General features: G+C 39.0%; 1 protein-coding gene across 8 annotated transcripts in view; it reads left to right on the top strand.

Annotated features, from left to right (window-relative positions):
• Positions 1-17,781, top strand: part of GOLGA4 (golgin A4) — a 126,937-nt gene extending 109,156 nt beyond the window's left edge. For 6 of the 8 annotated variants that reach the window (XM_019418680.2, XM_019418677.2, XM_053904014.1 and 3 more), the window contains 4 exons: positions 2,874-2,977; positions 7,823-7,909; positions 14,322-14,384; positions 17,098-17,781. In XM_019418680.2, the coding sequence (XP_019274225.2) occupies positions 2,874-2,977; positions 7,823-7,909; positions 14,322-14,351 (221 nt within the window). In that variant the 3' untranslated portion in view covers positions 14,352-14,384; positions 17,098-17,781. The remainder of the gene's footprint in view (positions 1-2,873; positions 2,978-7,822; positions 7,910-14,321; positions 14,385-17,097) is intronic. The other 2 variants (XM_019418687.2, XM_019418678.2) reach the window with 1 other exon arrangement.
• The last annotated feature ends 2,999 nt before the right edge of the window (positions 17,782-20,780 follow it).

Genomic DNA, 20,780 nt, shown 5'->3' with positions numbered 1-20,780 from the left:
AAGGATCGTATTAAAAATGCTGAGCAATATTCCCACAAAGTTATTTGGAAAGACTCACAAGAAGCAATGGGTAGACAATTTGGCAAGCATCTTTATTTGAATGATAACTGATTTCCACTCTCATTGCTTAAAACCCAAAGTAAGAATTATAAAAAGAGGAAGAAATTTCTTTTATATGCCACTGTTAGGGAGAAGACAGGAAAGGGTACATGCATTGGAAAACAGTATTAATTACTTGTCCAGGAAAATGGCTAGATGTAAGTGATCTACATGTTTATAATAATAAAATCAATTATTTTTCTGCAAAGTGTACATTGTAAACTCTTACACTTTGCGTCAATCTAGAGGAATGAAACACTTAAGGGTGATATCTAGAGAGATGGCTTTTGAAGAGGAAATAGTACATTGTCATTATTTAGTTCTGGGCGCTCTGTATTTGCTGAGTGTGGTTTGAGTGAATTGGGTCTTTAAAAGTGTACGCTTTTTAAAAGTGAAATATTCCAAACGTACAAACACACAGGGTGTAAATATCAAGTATGAAGACGGTTAACACCTGTGAATTCACCATCTAGAACATCGTCAGTGCTCCTCGTACTGCTCTTCAGTCTCGTATCTCCGTTCTCTCCCGAGGGTGACCACTGGTAACGTGTATACGTACTGTTCCCTAAAACAAGTGACTTTAATGTTTGGGCTGTATAGAAATGATATCAGATTATATGTATTCTGCATGTTCTTGCCTTTATTTCACCCAGCATTATGATTTTGGATTTCATTCTAATAGGTGTGAAGCTATAGTTCAACCTTTTTTTTTTTTTTTTTTTTTAAATTTAAATTCACATTAGTTAACACAGTGTAGTATTGATTTCAGGAGTAGAGTTTAGTGATTCGTCACTTACATACAGCACCCAGTGCTCATCCCAACAAGGGTCCTCCTTAATACCCATCCCCCATTTAGCCCATTCCCCCACCCACCGCCCCTCCAGCAGCCTTCAGTTTGTTCTCTGTATTTAAGAGTCTCTTATGTTTTTCCTTCCTCTGTCTTTTTACCTAATTTTTTTCCTTCCTTTCTCCTATGTTCATCTGTTTTGTTTTTTAAATTCCACATATGAGTGAAATCCTATGATACTTGTCTCTCTCTGACTTATTTAACTTAGCATAATATACTCTAGTTCCATACACTTTGTTGTAAATGACAAGATTTCACTATTTTTCACTGCCAAGCAGTATTCCATTGTATACGTATACCACATCTTTATCCATTCATCAGTGGATGGACATTGGGCTCTTTCCATACTTTGGCTGTTGTCAGTAGTGCCGCTATAAACATTGGGGTGCGTGTGCCCCTTCGAATCAGCATTTTTGTATCCTTTGGGTAAATACCTAGCAGTGCTATTGCTGGGTCGTAGGGTAGTTCTAGTTTTAGTTTTTTGAGGACCCTCCATGCTGTTTTCCAGAGCGGCTGTACCAGTTTGCATGCCCACCAACGGTGCAAACGTTTTCCCCTTTCTCTGCATCCTTGCCAACATCAGTTTCCTGAGTTGTTAATTTTAATGTGTGTGAAGCTATAGTTTAACCATTTTGAATGCTGATTTTCACAATATGTTGTATCTTTATACCATACTTTACTTATTCTCCTATTGGTGGACCTTTGAACTGTCTTAATTTTGCTTTTATAAACAGTGTAACTGTGAACATTGACTTCTGGTGTACATATGAAGCATTTCTCTAGGATGTACTGGTAGGAATTAAATTACTGCGTTACAGAACATGCTCATCCTTCCACTTCAGGAAGTTCTGCAGAGTCATGTGAAGTTGTTTAGAGTGCTTGTATCAGCCCACTCCGCACATGCACAGGCATCTCCGTTGTTCTGCGTACTCACCAGTGCTTGGAATTGTCCGACTCTTGGGACTTTGCCAATCTCAGATGTTATCCGACTTTGGGGACTTTGCCAATCTCATACGTGTGAATAGTACTTCAGCTTTCATTTGTTTGTTTCTTTTCACTGAGCAAATGGTGACTTAAATTCTCAGCCAAAAGGAATATAAAGTTACAATAAAAGGCTGCTTTCAGCTTTGGCATTTAGAGGCTCACTTATTGTTCATAGCTCTCATAGTGGAAGCTTTATTATATTATCCTACAGCACAGTGTGATCTGTTATTGATTCAGTTTTTTAAAAACTTCGGAGTTATCAAGGCATAAATATACACGTAGTAATATTCAGTGTGATTTCATATACCTGAACTGTAATTATTGTTTACTTTTAGGCTGAAATGGGGCTTGATTAACAGATGAACTGTAACTTCTTATGACAGGCTTTAAGATGTCGAATCAAAATATTTGAAAACCACTATAATGGCATTAATATTTCATGTGTTTTCGAGTTATTTTATCGATCCTGTGTTTCAAAACAGTTTTGAAAATTTGATTTAAACCTAAGTGCTTTTAGGTTTGGAATACTAGAAAAACTAGAATGCTATACTGATATAATAAATTCTTAATAAAAAAAAATTATTGTTAATTTCACTCATTGCGGAATATCTGCAGTCAACCACAGAATATTGAGGAGAGAAATACCAGTTTTAAGGAATCTTTGTATTTCCTAAGTATAGTCTTTTAAAATTGCCATGCCAAAAGGAGGAGGAGGAGGAAGAGGAGGAAAAGATTTGAGAAATAAAATTGCTATAATAATTCTAATTTTCTTTCCCAAGGGAAAAATACCATTGAAATACTTTATGTATATGTGTACAATACTACACAGTACAATATAATTAATATAAGAGTTATGCCTTGCTTTGTCTGGTGTCTAAGTAATAAGTAGTTGATCTGGATTTTCTTTAAGATTTGATTTTTTTTTTTATTTTTTATTTGACAGGTGGCAATTTGTATCATACTGATGTCTCGCTCTTTGGAGAACCTACCGAGTTTGAGTATTTGCGAAAAGTGCTTTTTGAGTATATGATGGGTCGTGAGACTAAGGTATAAATAATTTCTGGTGACTTGGCGTGTGGCTTAATTTAAAAGGAAATGTGCCCACTTCTAATACTTAAATACACGTATTGATGCCATATTTTACTGTTAGCAGACCACACATGCTAAAAGGTGATAGGGATAGGTAATTAATTGTGTTATAGTTCATTGTTTACACAAATGGTTTGTAGATCTTGCTTATATTTGTTTCAGTTATAAAATATTAATTTAAAAAATACTGTTGGATGATGCTAAATACTAAAAATAGAAATCTCACTGACTTAATATTTTGTAAAACATGGGTATTTTTACTTTTGACTTGAAATTTTAGAGTCAAGTCAAAATTTGATTTCATTTTCATGGAAACTTCAAGATAATGTGGAAGTATTGGAAATGGTCATAATTAAGAATGACTACTTAGGGGTATTTCTAAATATTTTACTTTAGTTACAGTGAGAAAATCATTTCAAAACATATGGAATATCAGTCATTAAAATTACCACATCATATAGGTAATAATGCTTGGCTAAATTTGTTTTCTGGAATATTAAATTATTGTAAGGTTCTTGAGTGTATAGTCTTGTCTTTTTCTTGTTTGTATTCCCTGCAGTGTTTTTAAAAGAGCCTTATATTGGACTTTTGGTAAATATATCTTGAATTGAATTGAACCATGTATTTAGGGGAAATTCATGAACCTTTCCTCAAACAAATTTTTCATTTAAAGCAATTTCTTTTCCGACATTGCTTCAACTTTTTACCTTCATAAACTTTTACATTGTCCATATACCTTGGCCGAGGATGGGATCATGAGTTTTCCATTTTTAAGAGCAATCAGTGTTTTTAACTTAGGGGTCCCTTGGGGGGTTACTAAGTCAAGGAGTGCTAAGCCAGTTCAGGGATTAATTTGGCAGGTGTGTTAAAAGCCTAAAAAGTAAGGACATAAGAAATCTCTTAAAAGAATATTATGAATTTATAGACTATAGATTCTGCTAAACACTAGGAGTTATAGAAGTGGAAGTTGTTTTAATCCATAATATCTGTAGAAATCTCATTTCATTATATCAAATAGTTTCAAATTAAAGTAATATCTAGTGTGATCCTGAACATGTAATTCAGAGGGATATATTAATTCACAGTGATTCAGTGTTTTTTTTCTTAAAGGGCTTTTTTTTTTAATTCAGGGAACAGCTAAAACTAATTTTCTCCTTATCTTTTTAAAAGTAAAGCTAATGGAAAAATAATAAAAAAATAAATAAAGCTAATGACATATAGCTTCCTCTTATTAAGACTTGTATTGGATAGCAGCCCGTATTTGAGGTGGGGTAAATAATTTAATGTTACCTTGTTATTGTAGGGAAGGGAGAAGGATATATCTTAAAAAAAAAAAAAAAAAAAAAGCCTCTCAGCAGTTTAGCCGTATTGGTTCATTTGTGAATGTAAAGCTGTGATCCCAGTGTCGCTAAATAAAATATTTACGTGCCTCAGACCGTGTCTTCTGGAGGTTGTGAACTGTGCGGGGTAGGAGCCCTGCAGAGCTTGAGTCCTCCTGAAGAAAGACCCGGCGCAAACGTGAGATGTGCCGGGCGCCAGCTTGCGCCGTCAGGGCCGTGCGGTTAGTTTGAGGCTGTGCCTGAGGAGACAGCTGGAAGGGATGTCCCCACGCCCCGTCTGACACCTGCCTGGGAAGCCATGCTGCCGAGGGCTCTCCCTGGCCTTTTGTCTTCAACACTCAGTGCACCTGGTTGCTACAAATGGTCAGGCAGTCACCGTGCCATCACAGTGTACAGGCCGATCTAGAACATCGGTAGCAGACGCTCTGCTTAATTTACTGCGTGTTTATTGAGCGCTTGCTCCATGTGGCCTTCTGTTTATCACCCCGATGGATACGAAGATGAAATGTGACACTGTCCCTAATTCTAAGGAGTTTACTCTATAGTAGCAAAGTGGAGCTGTTTGTAGTTAAGCTTGACGTGATGCAGAACGTAGCCGGGGCTGTCAAGAGAGGCACAGAGTTCTCCTGTTTGCTTGTGAGAAGGTCAAGGGGGGCATCATGGAGAAGCAGGTGTATCTGCTGGGCTTTAAAGTGGGATGAGGTGTATGCAGGTGTGGTTTGATTTTAACAGAGGCGCTCAGACGGGAGGGAAAGTCTAGACAGAAGGTCCAAGGCGGGACATCGGGTTTTGGAATGACTAGTCGTCTGGTCCGACTGAAACACTGGATCTGTGTGCTGGAAGTGACTCCTTCCAGGGCTGTACAGAGTGTGGAGGGCCCGGGATGACTTCCGAGTGTTGCCTGTAGGCATCGGGGGGTGGCTAGCCCTTGAGCTGAGGTTGACAAGATCAGAGCTGGTTTTAGACACATCTTTCACCGGTTTCCTTAATTTCTACACAGTAACAAAGAGTTTGAAATGGAAACCGGGTTGCGGCCTTAGAATGAGCCAGTGTGTGTCGTGGCCTTTGTGCTCTGACCCTCGTCCAGCGGGATATGTGTGTCATCCCCCCTGTGTTCCTTCCTCTGCTTCTGCACACGGTGTTCCTTACTTGATGAGGCAGATGACTTTGTAAGAAGACCACATGCAGGACACACATTGTTACGGCACGAAGCTTCCTCTGTCTTCTTCACTTTCCTTCTCTCGGGTTGTGGTCCTCCCGTGCTGTTAACGGACACTAAAATTCAGTCTGTTCTCCTTCTCGGTAGAAAGTGTTTCTCATTGTAACCTTTTAGGAAAGCCCCTCCTTAAAGAAGACCTGGCAGGAGACACGGCCTCTCCACCAGGTGGCTCATTTGAACTTTTCCTTACTTCCCAGGGCCCGAGGATACTGTACGTAGAGTAGACAGTCTGACAGGCAGAGAGCGCCTGGGTTTCTTCATGTAAGTGCGTTTTGGTAAGCCAGGGAAGAGCTTTAAGTCTTTGCTGGGTAATCTGCTGCAGATTCAGGATCACTGGTGAATTTAGAGGTGGGTTCCTCATTAACGTTTAGAAACGTGAGGAAACACCTAGCGACAGTTCTGGGGTCTTTTGACAGACATACTTGCATGTGCGTGTGTGGTTCATGGTGAATATAAACGGACTCTTGGGTGCTTTGAACCTTACAAGCTATTGACATTAAAGAAATGTTCCTATAATCATGAGTCCCTAAATTCTAGGTGTTTGTTGCTTCCTAAAAACAGTCTTCGTAGACAGTATACCAAAACCATTTAAAATTGCTTCAGAGTGTTAATAAAAAGAATACGGACAAACTTAACCACTTCTTATTTTCTCTTGCCATTTAAGGCCACATATATGCTTAGTTTCTCGATTTCGCTTTAACGTGAAGACTCTGTCTAGGCAATACACTTTAAAGGATGAGGGTTTTTGTAAAATGCCTTTGGAATTCTCCAAGAGTTTAAATGGTATTTTTTTTTTTTTTTTTTTTTTTGATTCTCAGAATGGCAGAGGCAAAGGTAAAAGGAGGGATGGGTGCTGAAACCTTGCCACGTATGGGGTTTGTGATTAAAGAATAGTATTAGTTGATCTGTTAGTTGAAACGAATATTAGAAGTATGTAAAGTGCCTGGCCTAGGCTTAGCACATAATAGGAATTTAAAAAATGTTAGTTTCTTTCCTTCCTGGCGATAATTCTACCTTTTTTTCTAATGATGTGAGTAACGTAAAATTAAAAAAAAATTTTTTTAATGTTTATTTATTTTCGAGAGACAGAGAGAGACAGAACATGAATGGGGGAGGGGCAGAGAGAGGGAGACACAGAATCGGAAGCAGGCTCCAGGCTCTGAGCTGTCAGCACAGAGCCCGACGTGGGGCTTGAACTCACGAGCCATGAGATCATGACCTGAGCCGAAGTCGGAAGCTTAACCGACTGAGCCACCCAGGCACCCCGAGAAATGTAAAATTTTTGATTATTATGTCCTCTTTTCCTCAGTGACCTTCTCTGGTCCCCAGCCCCGCCCCCTGCACACACACACGCACGCACACAGTGTGTGTAACCGTGAACAAAGAACGTTACAGTGAGTTCCCTAGGTGCCCCTGCCGTCCTCTGTGGGCATCCTTGGGGGAGAGCACTAGCCCCTGAATTTGTATGTAAGCACTGAACTTGTTATCCTACTTATTTCGTGAGTGTATCTTATTTCATAAGGTATCTTCTTTCCTCTCTGTCTCCCTCAAAACATCTCATCTTGATACAAAATAGGGAATTTCAACCTTTGAGGAGAATTTTCCACGAGCTTATGGGTGACAGTCTGACTTACGGTATATGCATTTAGATCTGCACAATTTATGATCTTGTTTTGCAAGCCACCATGTGTAATGTTTTGATTCATCATGTTTTCTACCCAACAAAACATCTCGTGTTTATTTAAAATGTAATTTGTATTTCTATTAGGCTGATGTGCTGCATGTTGTAAAAAATACCTACTAAGCATGTTCATGTTCATGCAGTAGCCCATGTGTATGAGATATATGATGTGATTTAGTTAAAGCTGAACTTCTGATGATTTAGAGCTTGGCAATACATTACTTTCTAGATAGATTTCTATAAGTGAAAAGCCTTCTGAAATGAATGAGTAATAAAGTTCCATTTTAATACGATAAAGGGCCAAGAGCATTAGAACTTCGTATAGCTTCATGCTATCATAATTGCATCTTCTTGAAATGATACCAACCCAGGCATTGTGGAGAGTCCTTTTAAATTGAAATTCTAGTGTTGGCTGTTATTTCCTTGCCTAATATCTTCACATCATACTTCTTTGGTCGTGGCTTCCATTGAGAGCACTAAAGAATCCCACCAGCAGAACGTGTCAGAATGGGTGAAACGCCATCTGCTCAACTGTCTGTGATCATCTCTTGTTTTTCTTGTAGACCATGGCGAAGGTTATAACCACTGTCCTGAAGTTCCCTGATGATCAGACTCAGAAAATTTTGGAAAGAGAAGATGCTCGGCTAATGGTAAGCTTTAAAATAGGCTACGGATAGAAGACGACTTTATCGCAATCTCTGACTTTATCGCATGCTCTGTTTCATTTACAAAGACACTGAGGTGGTAAAAGACATTTTAAATGTTTCATTTTTATTGTACTGTAGCGTAAAAACTGAGAGCGAATCTACATTAAGAAAGTTTAACCGAGGGCAAATAGGAATTGGTGTCTTCAAGGAAAGAACAGTCTTTTTCAATAGCTTTTATGAGGTTAACACCCACAGGTGCTATCTGGGATTTCCAGAACATGGGCTGTTTATGGAAAGGACAGAAAAGGCATTTGTCCTGGTATATCCAGTAATAATTTTTAATCAGATTACACCATGATGTTAGATGTTCTGTATTATATTTCCTTATCCTCCGTAGTGGTTTTCAAATACAGTAATTCTGACTGAAAGAATGTAAGCATTTTTGAGCTTGCATTTTGCTACATACCCAGCAAGGGAGATGTAGTAACGGAATTATTAGAACCTTTGTGTGAAGTCAGATGTGATTGAAATGAAATAAATACACACTTCATAAATTATGCAAAATCCCCTTGCCTGACTTCTTTTTGCTCTGGGCCAGTAATGCAGTAAGAAAAGATCCATCCTAAGCACAGTGTGAAATTTGTTGGCAAGTCTCGGGTCTTGCCTCAGCTTTCTCTTTCTCCTTCCTTTTCTTGTCTTGCTGGTAGCCTGCATCACCCTCCACGTCCTCCCCCATTTCTCTACCTGTTTTAAGATTTCAGCACCGCTGTTCTCTTCTCTCTCCTCACTGAAGCAAGCAAAGGTCTTCTCCGTAGTGATGGGTTAGCCTGTGTCTGACCATCTCCAGTAAGGACTAAGTCATTACCTCCTAAAGCATCCTATCTTAATTCAACAGACTACGTCTCTTAACAAAAGTTCTTGCTTATCTTGAGCCCCAATCTTCCTTCCTTGCAGTGGTCACCAATTTCTTCCGGTTTTTACCTATGGAACTCAACCAAAAAATCTGTCAATGGCCTGAATGGAAGGCTTTTCTTCTCCAGGCCAGATACCTGGAGTTGCATCCCAGGGCTCCTCCTGGTTGGCTCAGTGGGTAGAGCGTGCAACTCTTAATCTCAGGGTCATAAATTCAAGCCCCACATTGAGCGTGGAGTCTGCTTAAAATTTAAAAAAATTGCATCCCTACTGACTGAGCCAGCCAGGTATGGCTTCTCTCTTCTGATGCATTGCTTTCTCCAAGGTCATCCCCGCATCCCTGACCTTTGTCCTAGTACTTTATTGCATATTTTGTCATATATCTATTGTATATTTTCTGAGACAGTTACAATTATTTTGGCTAACATTAAGTGTTTTTTGGAAAGTATTCCTCCCTGGTATCTAGTGGCCTGAAAAACATTGTTATACCTCTGTAGTTATTTCTGGTTATACATTTTTTTTGATGTTTATTTATTTATTTTGAGAGGTAGGGGAGGGGCAGAGAGAGAGAGAGAGAGAGAGAGAGAGAGAGAGAGAGAGAATCTCAAGCAGGCTCTCTAATGTCAGTGCAGTATAGATGGGGCTCGATCTCATGAACCTGAGATCATGACCTGAGCCGAAACAACAGTTGGATGCTTAATCAGCCGAGCCAGCTGAGCCCCTCTGGTTATACATATTTTTTATAAGAAGTATGTCACTATAATGTATGCCCTTCACCAATAGAATGTTGTTTTAAATTATAGCAAACAGTTCTAAAATGTAGTTGCTCAGAGTAGTTTGTCTCCTCACTGAATTTGCCTTTGTGTAAATAAAACTCTCCAGTGCAATTGGAACCTGTCAACATGATTCTGTCATTATGGCCTGTTTAAGAAGATATTTTTAAAGGATCTAATGCACCTTTGTTCATTCTCCCATGGCCTCTTTATCATCTTGATGTTGGGGTATGGCAAACTCTCATTGTTGGGCTACATTTTATCCGGATTTGCTTTACAGTTTAGATTCATCCTAAGTCATGGCCACGGCAGATACGGTGGGAAACATCCCCCTTCACCCCATACACACATGCAGTCTTAGACTGGTTCGCCTTGAAGGAAATTAATTGAACTGATACATGTAAATAGTGAACCCTGTTAAAAAAAAAAAAAACCTTTTAAAGGAGATGGAATTTTTTTTTTTAGTTTCACTAAAAAGAAATCTTTGAAAACCATCACATTCTTTATTCCTGAATAAAGTGGTATTCATTCTGGATAGGAATGAAATGGTGACTGTTTATTCCTTCCTGAAATAATCCTCCCTTGTCTCAGAGGCTGATTTGCCCAGGAAGAAAGTACCACTCTTTCCACTGCTACTTTAAGCAGAGTCTTATCCATCATTATCTTTTGCTTAATGAATGAGTGCAGTCAGCACACACATACTCTCCTGCTTGTTGTGGCCGGTATAGGAGCATTGAAGACGTGGAAGATAATGGTTGCTGACCTTGTGGAGCCTTTAATTTTCGGGGGAAGAGGTAGTACCCATTTATCATGCATGAATGAAAGATATGTCTAAGTCATGTAATTCAGATAATAAAAGTAGATGCTTAGGAAATAGGAAATAACTTATAATGAGCATGAAGTGAGGCCCACTGATGGCCTGTAAATCAATTTGAGTCACTCTTTGTTGGTTTGAGATTCCTGGTACTTGATAGTGATTCATGATTGTGCTTTTATATTTGATGGAAGATTAAGATTGTTGTTGATTGAGAAGGTTGAGCCAAGAGACATATTTGCCTTTAAGACCGGTGTCGTTCATAAAATGAGCAATAAGAATCATTATCTTTGAACAGGACTCTTGGAATTACAACCTATTTCTTACTCCTGTCCAGTGTCCGTAGCCGATTAGGAAAAAACACTGCAAAAAAGAGTGACGTATCTTCTTCTAATAGAAAGATAAGATATCCAATAGAAAGATATTTATATTCTTTCAATGTAAATATAGAAACTATCTTTCCAATAGGAAGATATATAAATGTGTAGAAAACCAGCCTTTTTAGCAGTTTATTACGCGAACATTTAAAAACTACTTAGTCGTGTTAGCTTTAAACGCATGTTCCAAATGGATCTCTTCTGTAATTTGTTATAAACGTGGAGCTGTGTTTTCCCTCGTATTTAAAATCAGCAACCTTGAGTGCTTTGTTATTTTTAGCTGTGAAGGCTGAAAGGCTGGGAAAAGTAAACCAAAACAACCCCGAACACGTTTCAGAGCTGCCCTCCCCACCCATTAATATTTGGGATGCTGGAGAGAGAGTGTGAGCTGCGCTGAGAGCTGACAGTGTGCAGCCACATCAGTGTTTGCAGTATTTACTGGGTATTGTAGGAGGAGACCGTCTAAAAACTGGCTTCATGACTCTGGTGATTACGCATTAGCTTTTTGGCATCGGCCAAACATTTCTGTGACTGCTGGTAAGATCTTTCTCAGTGTATCCCCTTTTTATTTTACTTCCCCTCCCCTCAGTGAGTTTTACAGTCTGTTTTCGAAACACCCCATTCTAGATCACAACAGTTATTACTTAATAAGTGGTTTCAGAGTTTAACCTAATTTCAAGATGACATTTCATAGATGAGAAGTCGTTATCTGTCAAGTAAGATTAAATTGTAGAGCATAATTAAATTCTGGTTTATCCGAAGGCTGTGATGTGTAGAGAAGGGCTATCCTACGTCCTTCATTGACAAGTCTCAGAGCCTCAGGTCCTTCACAAAACGAACATCATCTTGTTAGCATTATTGGAAGGCCAGACTATAGTGCCTGCCCTGGGTTTTTGAGATGGTGGCAGGGGTGGTGGTGACGATCCCTTAGCCACCAGAGAGCAACATGTGGGTGTAGAATTAGTCTTTCCTGGAAAAGGAGACTTAGGTTGGTGAGTTAATATTACTGTGTGTGAGATCAGTCATTAAAGACGTCAGTAGGACAGCCAGGTCATTTCACAGGAATGACGTCATCTCAGAAATTGTCCCCATCAGAGCGAGTGGCACTGCTGTGGTGAGTGTGGATCTCACCAGCCCAACCCTGGTAGGCTTGGAGCAGGCCCTTTCCATGTTTCTGGCCCTTGCTCGTAAAATGAGCACGGTGGATTGTTCTATTCCTAAGGCTTCTTTCCTTCTAAAGTTCTCGATTATTTGTAGATTTTAAAGTTTTGGATTTGTTTCAACTGGGAAAAAATTGCCTTCTATACAATAGGCAGAAGTTCAAAAGAAAACGCACGTACCAAATACACACACTTTCATCTTTGTGAGAACAGCCTTTTACCTTCTCTCAGCTCTTAGCTTATTGTGCCTCATTTTGTGATGGTTTAGGCAGTTTGGACGGGCAGAGCAGACTGGATATTTGAGTAACAGGGTAGGAGCAAGAGTGGATACAAAAGTCTTGGGCTCGTCTATTTTGTGCTGAAGAAAACTGCCCTAAAAGTACGCCATCAGATTTTTTTTATTAAAGGAGAGTGTTATTATTTAGGGTAATTTTATTAAGAAAGTTTGTTTCAATCAGGTGCTAAATCATCTCTTGAAATTGAGAGGTTCTTTTGTTATATAGACATCTCTTCTGAAAAATGTTTCTAGAAATGCATTTTCCTTTTCAGAGTGCTAGCAAAGCGACGTTATTTCACCTAGACAGCTATTTTCCTGATGACCTCGTTGAAAGAAAATTTTTCTCTTCTGATGGAGAAGTTTTGGCTTATTTTCACCCCATCCATTCTAGTCATTTTTAAAAATTGATTTTCTGTTGCCTTTGTTTTTTACTTTTCTTTCACATTGATCCTTTGGGTTGTGTCCAGTTCTCGATCCATCCTTGCCCTTGACCCGTCTGTACTTCATGTTTCGCACTTTTCTCCCCTTGGTTGGAATTCTAAAAATCTCTTCTGAGTTAACAGATTCATCCAAACTTTTCAGCACTGTTAGATGGAGAACTTTTTCATCCCAGAAGAGGCTCACCTTTGCGTGGGCTCAGTGCATACCTGGAAGGTGGATCAGGAAACAGGTGCAAATAGAGCTGCTGTGAAGTGAAAACAAAACAAAACAAAAAACTGTACAGATGAAGTACACATTTGTTGTCTCAAAAGTGGTTAGACTCTCGATTCTGTTAGAATTATATAATATGTGGTCATTGCAAAAGAAAACACTGCAAATGATTCGGAATCATGTTACACAGAGAGGGAGACCTTCGTGTTCTCAGCCTCCCGACACTTCCCACCATGCCACAATCATCTTTGTCAATAGTTGGTGAATATCCCCAGGGTTTCTAAGCTTTATAAATATATATTCTTATAGTCATGTTTTTAATCACTTAATTATTTTATAAAAATGGCACAATGCAACAGCTTGCTTTTTTCACTTAACGTATTTTTATTTTATCTCAACCTCATTACAAATTGATGTCCTTTATTCTTTTCAATGGCCGATTGTATGATTACACGGGTGTCCTACAATGTAGTTCACCAGTTTCCTATTCATGGACACTTAGGTTGTTTGCAGTTGTTCAGGACGTACAAGCACAGACACAGGGAGCATGCATATATATGTATTTTGCATACTTCTGCAAGTTTTTCAAGAGGGTATTGACCTTATTGTGTTGTGTGCTGTGTCGCAAATATTATTTTCTAGTTTGTCTTTTGATTTTGTTGCTTCTTACTAACTGTACCCTTAAATAAGGTAAATGAAATGATGCTTCTGAGGTTCGTCACGCTAAGAATAGACTCATTTTATAAATAATCCCCCCCTTTTTTTTTACTGATGCTCTTTTAACAAACCAGAAAGCTAATCGATAATCTTAGATTATGACCATTTTAGATAGGACAAAGAATTAATTTAAGAAGGTTGCTACAGTAAAAACTATGTTTGAGATTGGGTCCCTTTGAATGGAAATTTCAGTTTGGGTTATCCTTGCTGAAACCATTCCTGATGATATACTGTTGAATTACAAGCAAATTACTCAGTGATAAAACTGACATATATTAGGAATGATAATTCAACATATAGACCTACTGTATTCACATTCATCACCATTTCCCCCCAATTTTTGATGGTAAATTGATAGATATTATATAAATCAAATTTCATGTGTACTTTAATGGAATTATGAAAAATATTTTTATAAGGCAAATAATCATACCCAGTTAATGTTATATAAATATTTACTTAAAGTGTGAAAGCATCTTTAACTATGTTGCTTACATTTTTAAATTAAAGTCGCAAATGAAATCTCAGCTACAAATTACTGTATTTTCTTAGGATGGGTGGGACTTATTATAGGTTCCTTATACTTTGCCTAGGCTCCCTTGACTTGGGGGAGATTTGAGAAAATTTTAAGTACATTCTGTTTAGTCCTTTGAAGTTCATATACACATATAATCTCTATGTTATATTAAGTCTTAAAACTAACCCAATAAGCTTTTTTTCTTCCTGGCTTGTAGTATTCTTCACCTCGCAGTGGTATCTTCTGAGTAAACCATCAGTCTGTGCTTAGTTAGCATGTGGTGAGTGAAGAATAATGTCTTGTGTCTTTTGTGCAAAAATCAAACGTGTTGCATGATACTAACCATTTTGCTGGAATTCTTGTGCTCTTTTGTTTAATGAATACATGATTATGCTATGTGTTAATATAAGTGTTTTCTGTTAATTTTGCTTTATAGATTAATAAATAGATTACTAATCACCACCACCGGAAGAGTTATACAATTTTAGGAAGTTTTACTTCTTTAAATAGTAATTGAAAGTTTTAAAATTGCTCTTGGAAATTTTATCAACTCAAAGAAATTATATATTTTATAATCTTTTTTGTTTTTATTTCCCAAGCATAGTCTTGGAAATCAATAAAAATTGTGAGAGAGAAATGAAAAATCATTTTCTAGATAGAAGTGAAGTGATATACTTCACGAAACCAGATTTCAAAACATCATAAGGTCCACTTATCAAGGCTATAGCCTGAAATCGTGAAGGCTAGTAAAGTTAATTTAAAAGAAGTATCATTTTATTGCTTCCGGGGATGGTACAGTGTAACAAGAAAACAACTGTCCCCAGGAGACCCTTGGGCAGCCTGCGTCAATTGAGTGTGGCTGTTAGTAATTAACATATTGTTAACTGAACTGGAGGCATCTAGATGTTTCCACACAGTCATGGGTCTTCCCCTTTTAAACCCCTCTGCCGTGGCCTCCGTGTAGTAGTCATGCTATTAGCTAGACTTGGCACCCCCTAAAATTTAGGGTACATCTTTGTACCTCTTTGCCTCAGACTTGGCTGGAATTTTTACAAATCACAAGCAAGCTCGATTGCAATTAATAGAGCTTAATTATAATTGACATCATTCGATTGTTAATTGTGATTGTTAATTCAACTAGTATTCAGCTAATGGTATTAAGGGTTAAAATGCCAGTAGACAGCTTTTCTTTTTCAACCTCTTAGCTTTAAAAATCATTTATGCCCACATTCGAGTCTCATTTCAATTTTACTATGTATCAATTAACCTGCCTTAGTGATTGTCTAGAACAATCTTCAGTCTCATAAATCCCTTAACATTTTCCTTTTTTTTTTATGTTGTAAACACTGCATCATGCTTGTCATTGTATTCTTGCATTTCAGTACTGTCCTTTATCACTGGAAGTGACCACACTTCCAGCATTTCTGTTGATTGATCAATTGACTACGTCAACTTTTCTTTTAAAACATTTCAAACATAAGATTAGTAAAACTAGTGCAGTGAATACCTGTAGACCCTTCACCGATATTCACCAATTCCTAACCTTTTGCAAAATTTTCTCCCTTGCTCTCTCTCTGCATATATATCCTCCCGTCTGTAATGGTGTGACCATTGCTTGCAAACACTTGTGTTTGCACACATTTGACAGTTACTTGCAAAGAAAACTAAATCCTTCAGCAAATATCTTTAAGAAAAGGACATTTTCCTACAGACTCAACAATACATTTATCACTCTCAGGAAATTTAACATAATACTGTTATCTGGTATATAGTAAACATTCACATTTTTCCAGTTTTTCAAATAATGTCTTTCACAGACTTTTAAATTCCATGATCTACGCCGAGATTGCACATCACATGTCATTGTCATGTTTCTCTAGTCTCTTTTTTTTTTTTTAATTTTTTTTCTTAATGTTTATTTATTATTGAGAGACAGAGAGAGACAGAGCATGAACATGGGAGGGGCAGAGAGAGGAGGAGGCACAGAATCCGAAGCAGGTTCCAGGCTCTGAGCTGTCAGCAGAGAGCCTGACGCAGGGCTCGAACTCACAAACCGCGAGATCATGACCTGAGCCGAAGTCGGACGCTCAACCGACTGAGCCACCCAGGCGCCCCAATTTCTCTAGTCTCTTTTAAACTAGAAATGTTCTCCCAGCTTTTTTTTTTTTTTGTCTTACATGACATTGACACTGTGTGCAGCATTATTGAATTGTGCGTGAATTTCTTTTTCCACAAACAGCACAAGCCAAGTTTCAAAATACTAACTGACACAGGAACTTAAATATGACAGAAGATCTTTCATCTTCTCTAGGCTTCTAGGACCAACATGATTATTGAGCAGGTTTTATACATAATACACTATGGGGAGTACATCACGAGTGTCAGTGCATTATATTTTTCATTTACAAATGGAGAAGACTTTAAAACTTTCTCTTTCTGCTAAATATGTATAAAAAGTTCATCTCCATTAATCTTATTTGGTAATTTATTTTTGTGGCATTCTAACGTACCCGGGCTACTGGCTTTAGTGTTTTAATCAGAGAAACCTTATTAGGAATCACTCATCACCATTGTTTCTCTCAGCATTTTTAGTCTTTAAGATTGAGTTTGTTCATTTCCCATCCTTTGCTGCCGTGCATATCATCCCGGGAGAATTGTGATACGTAGTAGAAAGATCAGCACAAAGAGAAGAGGGAAGAGCTGTGTGTCCTCTTTCAGTCTGAGCAGCTGGGGCCTTGTGAGGTTCTCCCAAGTCAGCACGCCTCCTCCTGGCTTCTCCAGGTACAACCTGGTGGAAGGTGGCAGTTCCAGTTTTCACGGCAGCATCCTGTTTTCCAGGACCACGGACTATATAGGTCAGATCATTCCAAGAACATTAATTTTTAGAAGATTTTTTTTTAGGATTTACTATTTAGAATATTTCTACTTCATTCCCTAGACCGTAGAATATAATTCTATTTTAACTTTACCCTTTTTCCTTTCTTCTTTTCCAGTCATGGCTCCGATCATCGTCTTGAGGAAACGGGGTGGTGATGTTGGGCAAGTGTGGAGGACTGTCTGCATCTGCCTCTTGGAGAAGCAAGCTGTTATTCAGGGCCCCTTATGGAGCCAAAGACCAAGAAAAATCTGACATTGGCCCACAGCTAATATTGCAGACTGCCTTTCAGATCGATTATATCAGTGGAGAAATGGTGATAGTTTTTTCTTTTTTCTTCAGTTTTTTTTCTTGGGAAGAGTTTTATGTCGTTTAAGAGATTTTTTTGAATAACTCAACCTGACTTATGGGCTCATTTAATGTTCCTCTCTTCCATTCTTTTTGTCCCTCTTTTTAAAGAACTGCTTGCCCTTCCTATTTATTTTTAGGGTGATTTTTTTTTTAAAGACTTGTGCAATACATTTTGAGGTGAAACGTAGTGGATTTTTTTCTGATAAATTAGAGCATTTAATTGAATATTTTATCCAGATTTGTTGAATATTTGCTAAAGTTCTTTAAGCTATACATATGATAAATCCAAATAGCAGTACCTCATTGTTTACTTAGCTTTTGTACTTATATTTTTCAGAGGAAAAAAATACTACTGTAAATTGTAAATAGTCAATACTGTATTGTATGCAGATCTGTGACTGTTGGCAATGTCATCTTGGAAGAATAAATAAAGTTTATTTACTGTATAAAATTTGCTTATGGTGCTGTTTCCTAAGTTGAACTGCATTTCAAAATAGTTAGGAAATGATGTTCTATCCGGGTGAATATCATGAGGAACTGTTTGTCAAGATAGCTAAATGCTAACCATTTGGAAAGGTTTTTGTTTTTTTTTTTTTCAAAATCAGCATGACCAAGTTAGAAGAAGTATGGAAATAAAGAATACTTCATGGTGTATGTTTCAGGAGTCTGCCAACTTGGAGATGCCTCCTCTCTCTGGAGTAGACCATACTCTGATTTTTTTTTTTACACTTAATGAGAGAGCGTCTTCTGGACAGCAAGAGATGGGAACTGTTCAGAGGGTTTCATACACTCTATGTTCTAGCAAATACAGTATTCAGTATGCAAGTATTCCCTAACCTCTGCCTCGAGGTGGAACCACAGTACAGACAGTGTGCACCTTAGCGCTCCTGGTGTAACTTATTTTGTGATAAAAAGTGGGGAGCTCGGGGAGGGGGTGGGTAGATGACGGCGGGGGGGGGGGGGGGCGGTCTTCCTACATAACCCACAGCTGAATCCTCTGAGGACACCTGTTCCAGCAAGGGAAGAGGGTCTTCTTAACCACCACCCCCGCTTTTTTTAAAATCAGGATTTACTTAAGGGGCAAAATTTTGTGCCACCAAAGAGTTTCTGACAACAGACATGACTTCTTACCTTTTTTATATAGCTTGTCCTAAGGTAGAAATTGTGGACTCTTAGTAACATTTGCATATGACTTCCTACTCACTCCTTTATGGAGATAAGCATATCAGAAAGTATGTAGGGGGTCAGCACGCCTTTTCTAGAAAGGGTCAAATAGTAAGTATTTTCTGCTTTATAGGCCATCCAGTCTCTGCCACAACCGCCCTCTGTCACTGTCGTATAAGTACAATCGTACGTAATACGGAAGTTAATGAGCAGAGCTGTGTTCCAGTAAAGCTTCATTTACAAAAGCAGGTGGGAGGCTGGATTTGGCTTGCAGGCTGTGGTTTGCCAACCCCTGAGAAAGTGAACAAGCTGGGTTTTCATCGTGGAGTTGGGGGAGGAGTGATAATCCCTTAATCCTAGGACTTGCTCATTTTCCCCCAGTGCAGGCAGGCGGCCTCTTCTTTCGGAACAAGGCACAGCACATCCAGTTCACCTTGATCAAGAATGATGGTGACATTTTCTCAATGACTTGTTCCAGCAAGAAGGACAAAGCCTTTCATCTTTCACTGTGGTCAGGGTCAGGGTCTCAGACCCGTCTGGGGCCTTTTCTTGAAGACCCTCCCCTGTACGTGTGTCCCCCCCTTGATGCCTGAGAAAGGACAGCTTTTCCACCAGTACTTAACAGGACATGTTTGCATCGTAGATTTCAGACTGCTGAGGACTTGGCCTTCCACTCTGACCGTGACTTGCCACAGAGAGAGCTGTGATCCCAGCACAGAGATCCTGGCGCTGGGGCTCTGAACCCAAGGCCGTCTCCAAGACCTCGTGACAGCAGCACACGAAAAGGTTGGTGCAGTACATTTACTGCCAGGAAACCAGCAGTTCACCTCGAAAGGTGTTAGATGCTGGTAAGACATTACATTAGCAAGTGGTTGGTGAAAATCACTTGCACCTAACAGGAATTAATTGTATAGTCACTTTGTTCAGGGCAGGTGCATGTGAATTTTGGTAGAGAACCATCTCCTTGTTGACTTGTGTCTTAGTCTCTTCACGCTGCTGTAACAAAATTCAGTGGCTTATAAACATGGAACATTTATCTCTCACAGGTCCATGGACTGAGAAGTCCACAGTCATGGCACTGGCAGACCTGGTGTCTGGGGAGGGGCCACTTCCTGGTGCATAGATGCCTTTTCAGGATACCCTCCCGTGGCAGAAAGGCAGGCATTTTCTTTCCCTGGCCTCTTTTTTAAGGGCATTTATCCCGTTCATGAGGGTTCCACCTTCATGATCTGATCCCTGCCCAGGGGCCCCACTTCCTAATACTGTCACATTGGGGGACAGGTTTATTTTTGTTTTGCTTAAAAAATTTTTGTTTAAATTTTTTTATTATTGAGAGACAGAGACAGAGCATGAACATGGGGAGGGGCAGTGAGAGGGGGAGACACAGAATCCAAGGCAGGCTCCACGCTCTGAGCTGTCAGCACAGAGCTGGATGCCGACTCGAACTCACAAACCGCGAGATCATGACCCGAGCCGAGGTCAGACGCTTAACTGACTGAGCCACCCAGGTGCCTCACGTTGGGGGATAGGCTTTAACATGAATCTTGGTGGGGGGGGGGGGGATTCAAACATTCAATCTATAGCAACTTGGGAGTTTTTGAATTAGGCATTTCTAAACAAAGGACTGGAACATCATTTATGGTTTTCTGAAGTGTGTTTACTTTTCTTCTTACCAAAATTCACTGACCACAAAAAGTGCTTGTAGAGGAAGTAGGACACAGATACTAGAAGGATGCTCATGCCTTTCTCTGGCCGCGGGGCCCAGAAGATGGGGGTGGCCCAGGCACAGCCATCTTTCCAGGCACAGCAGGCAAGGGTCTGAAGGCCATGGGATAAAATACGATGTTTCTTTGAAAAAGCAAAAAAAGACTTTTTGATTTGATTTTCTTTCTGATTCTGACAGAAATTTAGGTTCATTGTAGACAATTTGGAGAATACATTTTAAAAAGAGAAAATAATCTTCTGGAATCCCCCACCAAGAAATCACCACTATTACTACTTTGGTGCCTTTCTTTTTCTTGTTCTTTCTTTCTTCCTTTGGTGCCTTTAATCATGGAGTATGTTTCTAATGTGTGAATACGCTCTGTGTGTGTGTGTGTGTGTGTGTGTGTGCGCACGCAGACATGCCTACAATCATATGTCTGTTTACATTGGGGACCATTAAAATTTCTTTGAAACTATTTGTAATTGCCCCACATTTCATCCAGTGGATATATTCTTGTTTAATCCCCTTTTCTGCTCTTGAACATTTAGGTTATGTGTAATTAGTCACTCTCATTTAGTTCT

This window comes from Panthera pardus, unplaced genomic scaffold (genome assembly GCF_024362965.1).
Source record: "Panthera pardus isolate Hobbes unplaced genomic scaffold, ASM2436296v1 HiC_scaffold_16, whole genome shotgun sequence".
NCBI classification, from domain to species: domain Eukaryota; kingdom Metazoa; phylum Chordata; class Mammalia; order Carnivora; family Felidae; genus Panthera; species Panthera pardus.
The sequence above is the reverse complement of the archived record's forward strand: the minus strand, read 5'-3'. Positions and strand labels throughout refer to the sequence as shown.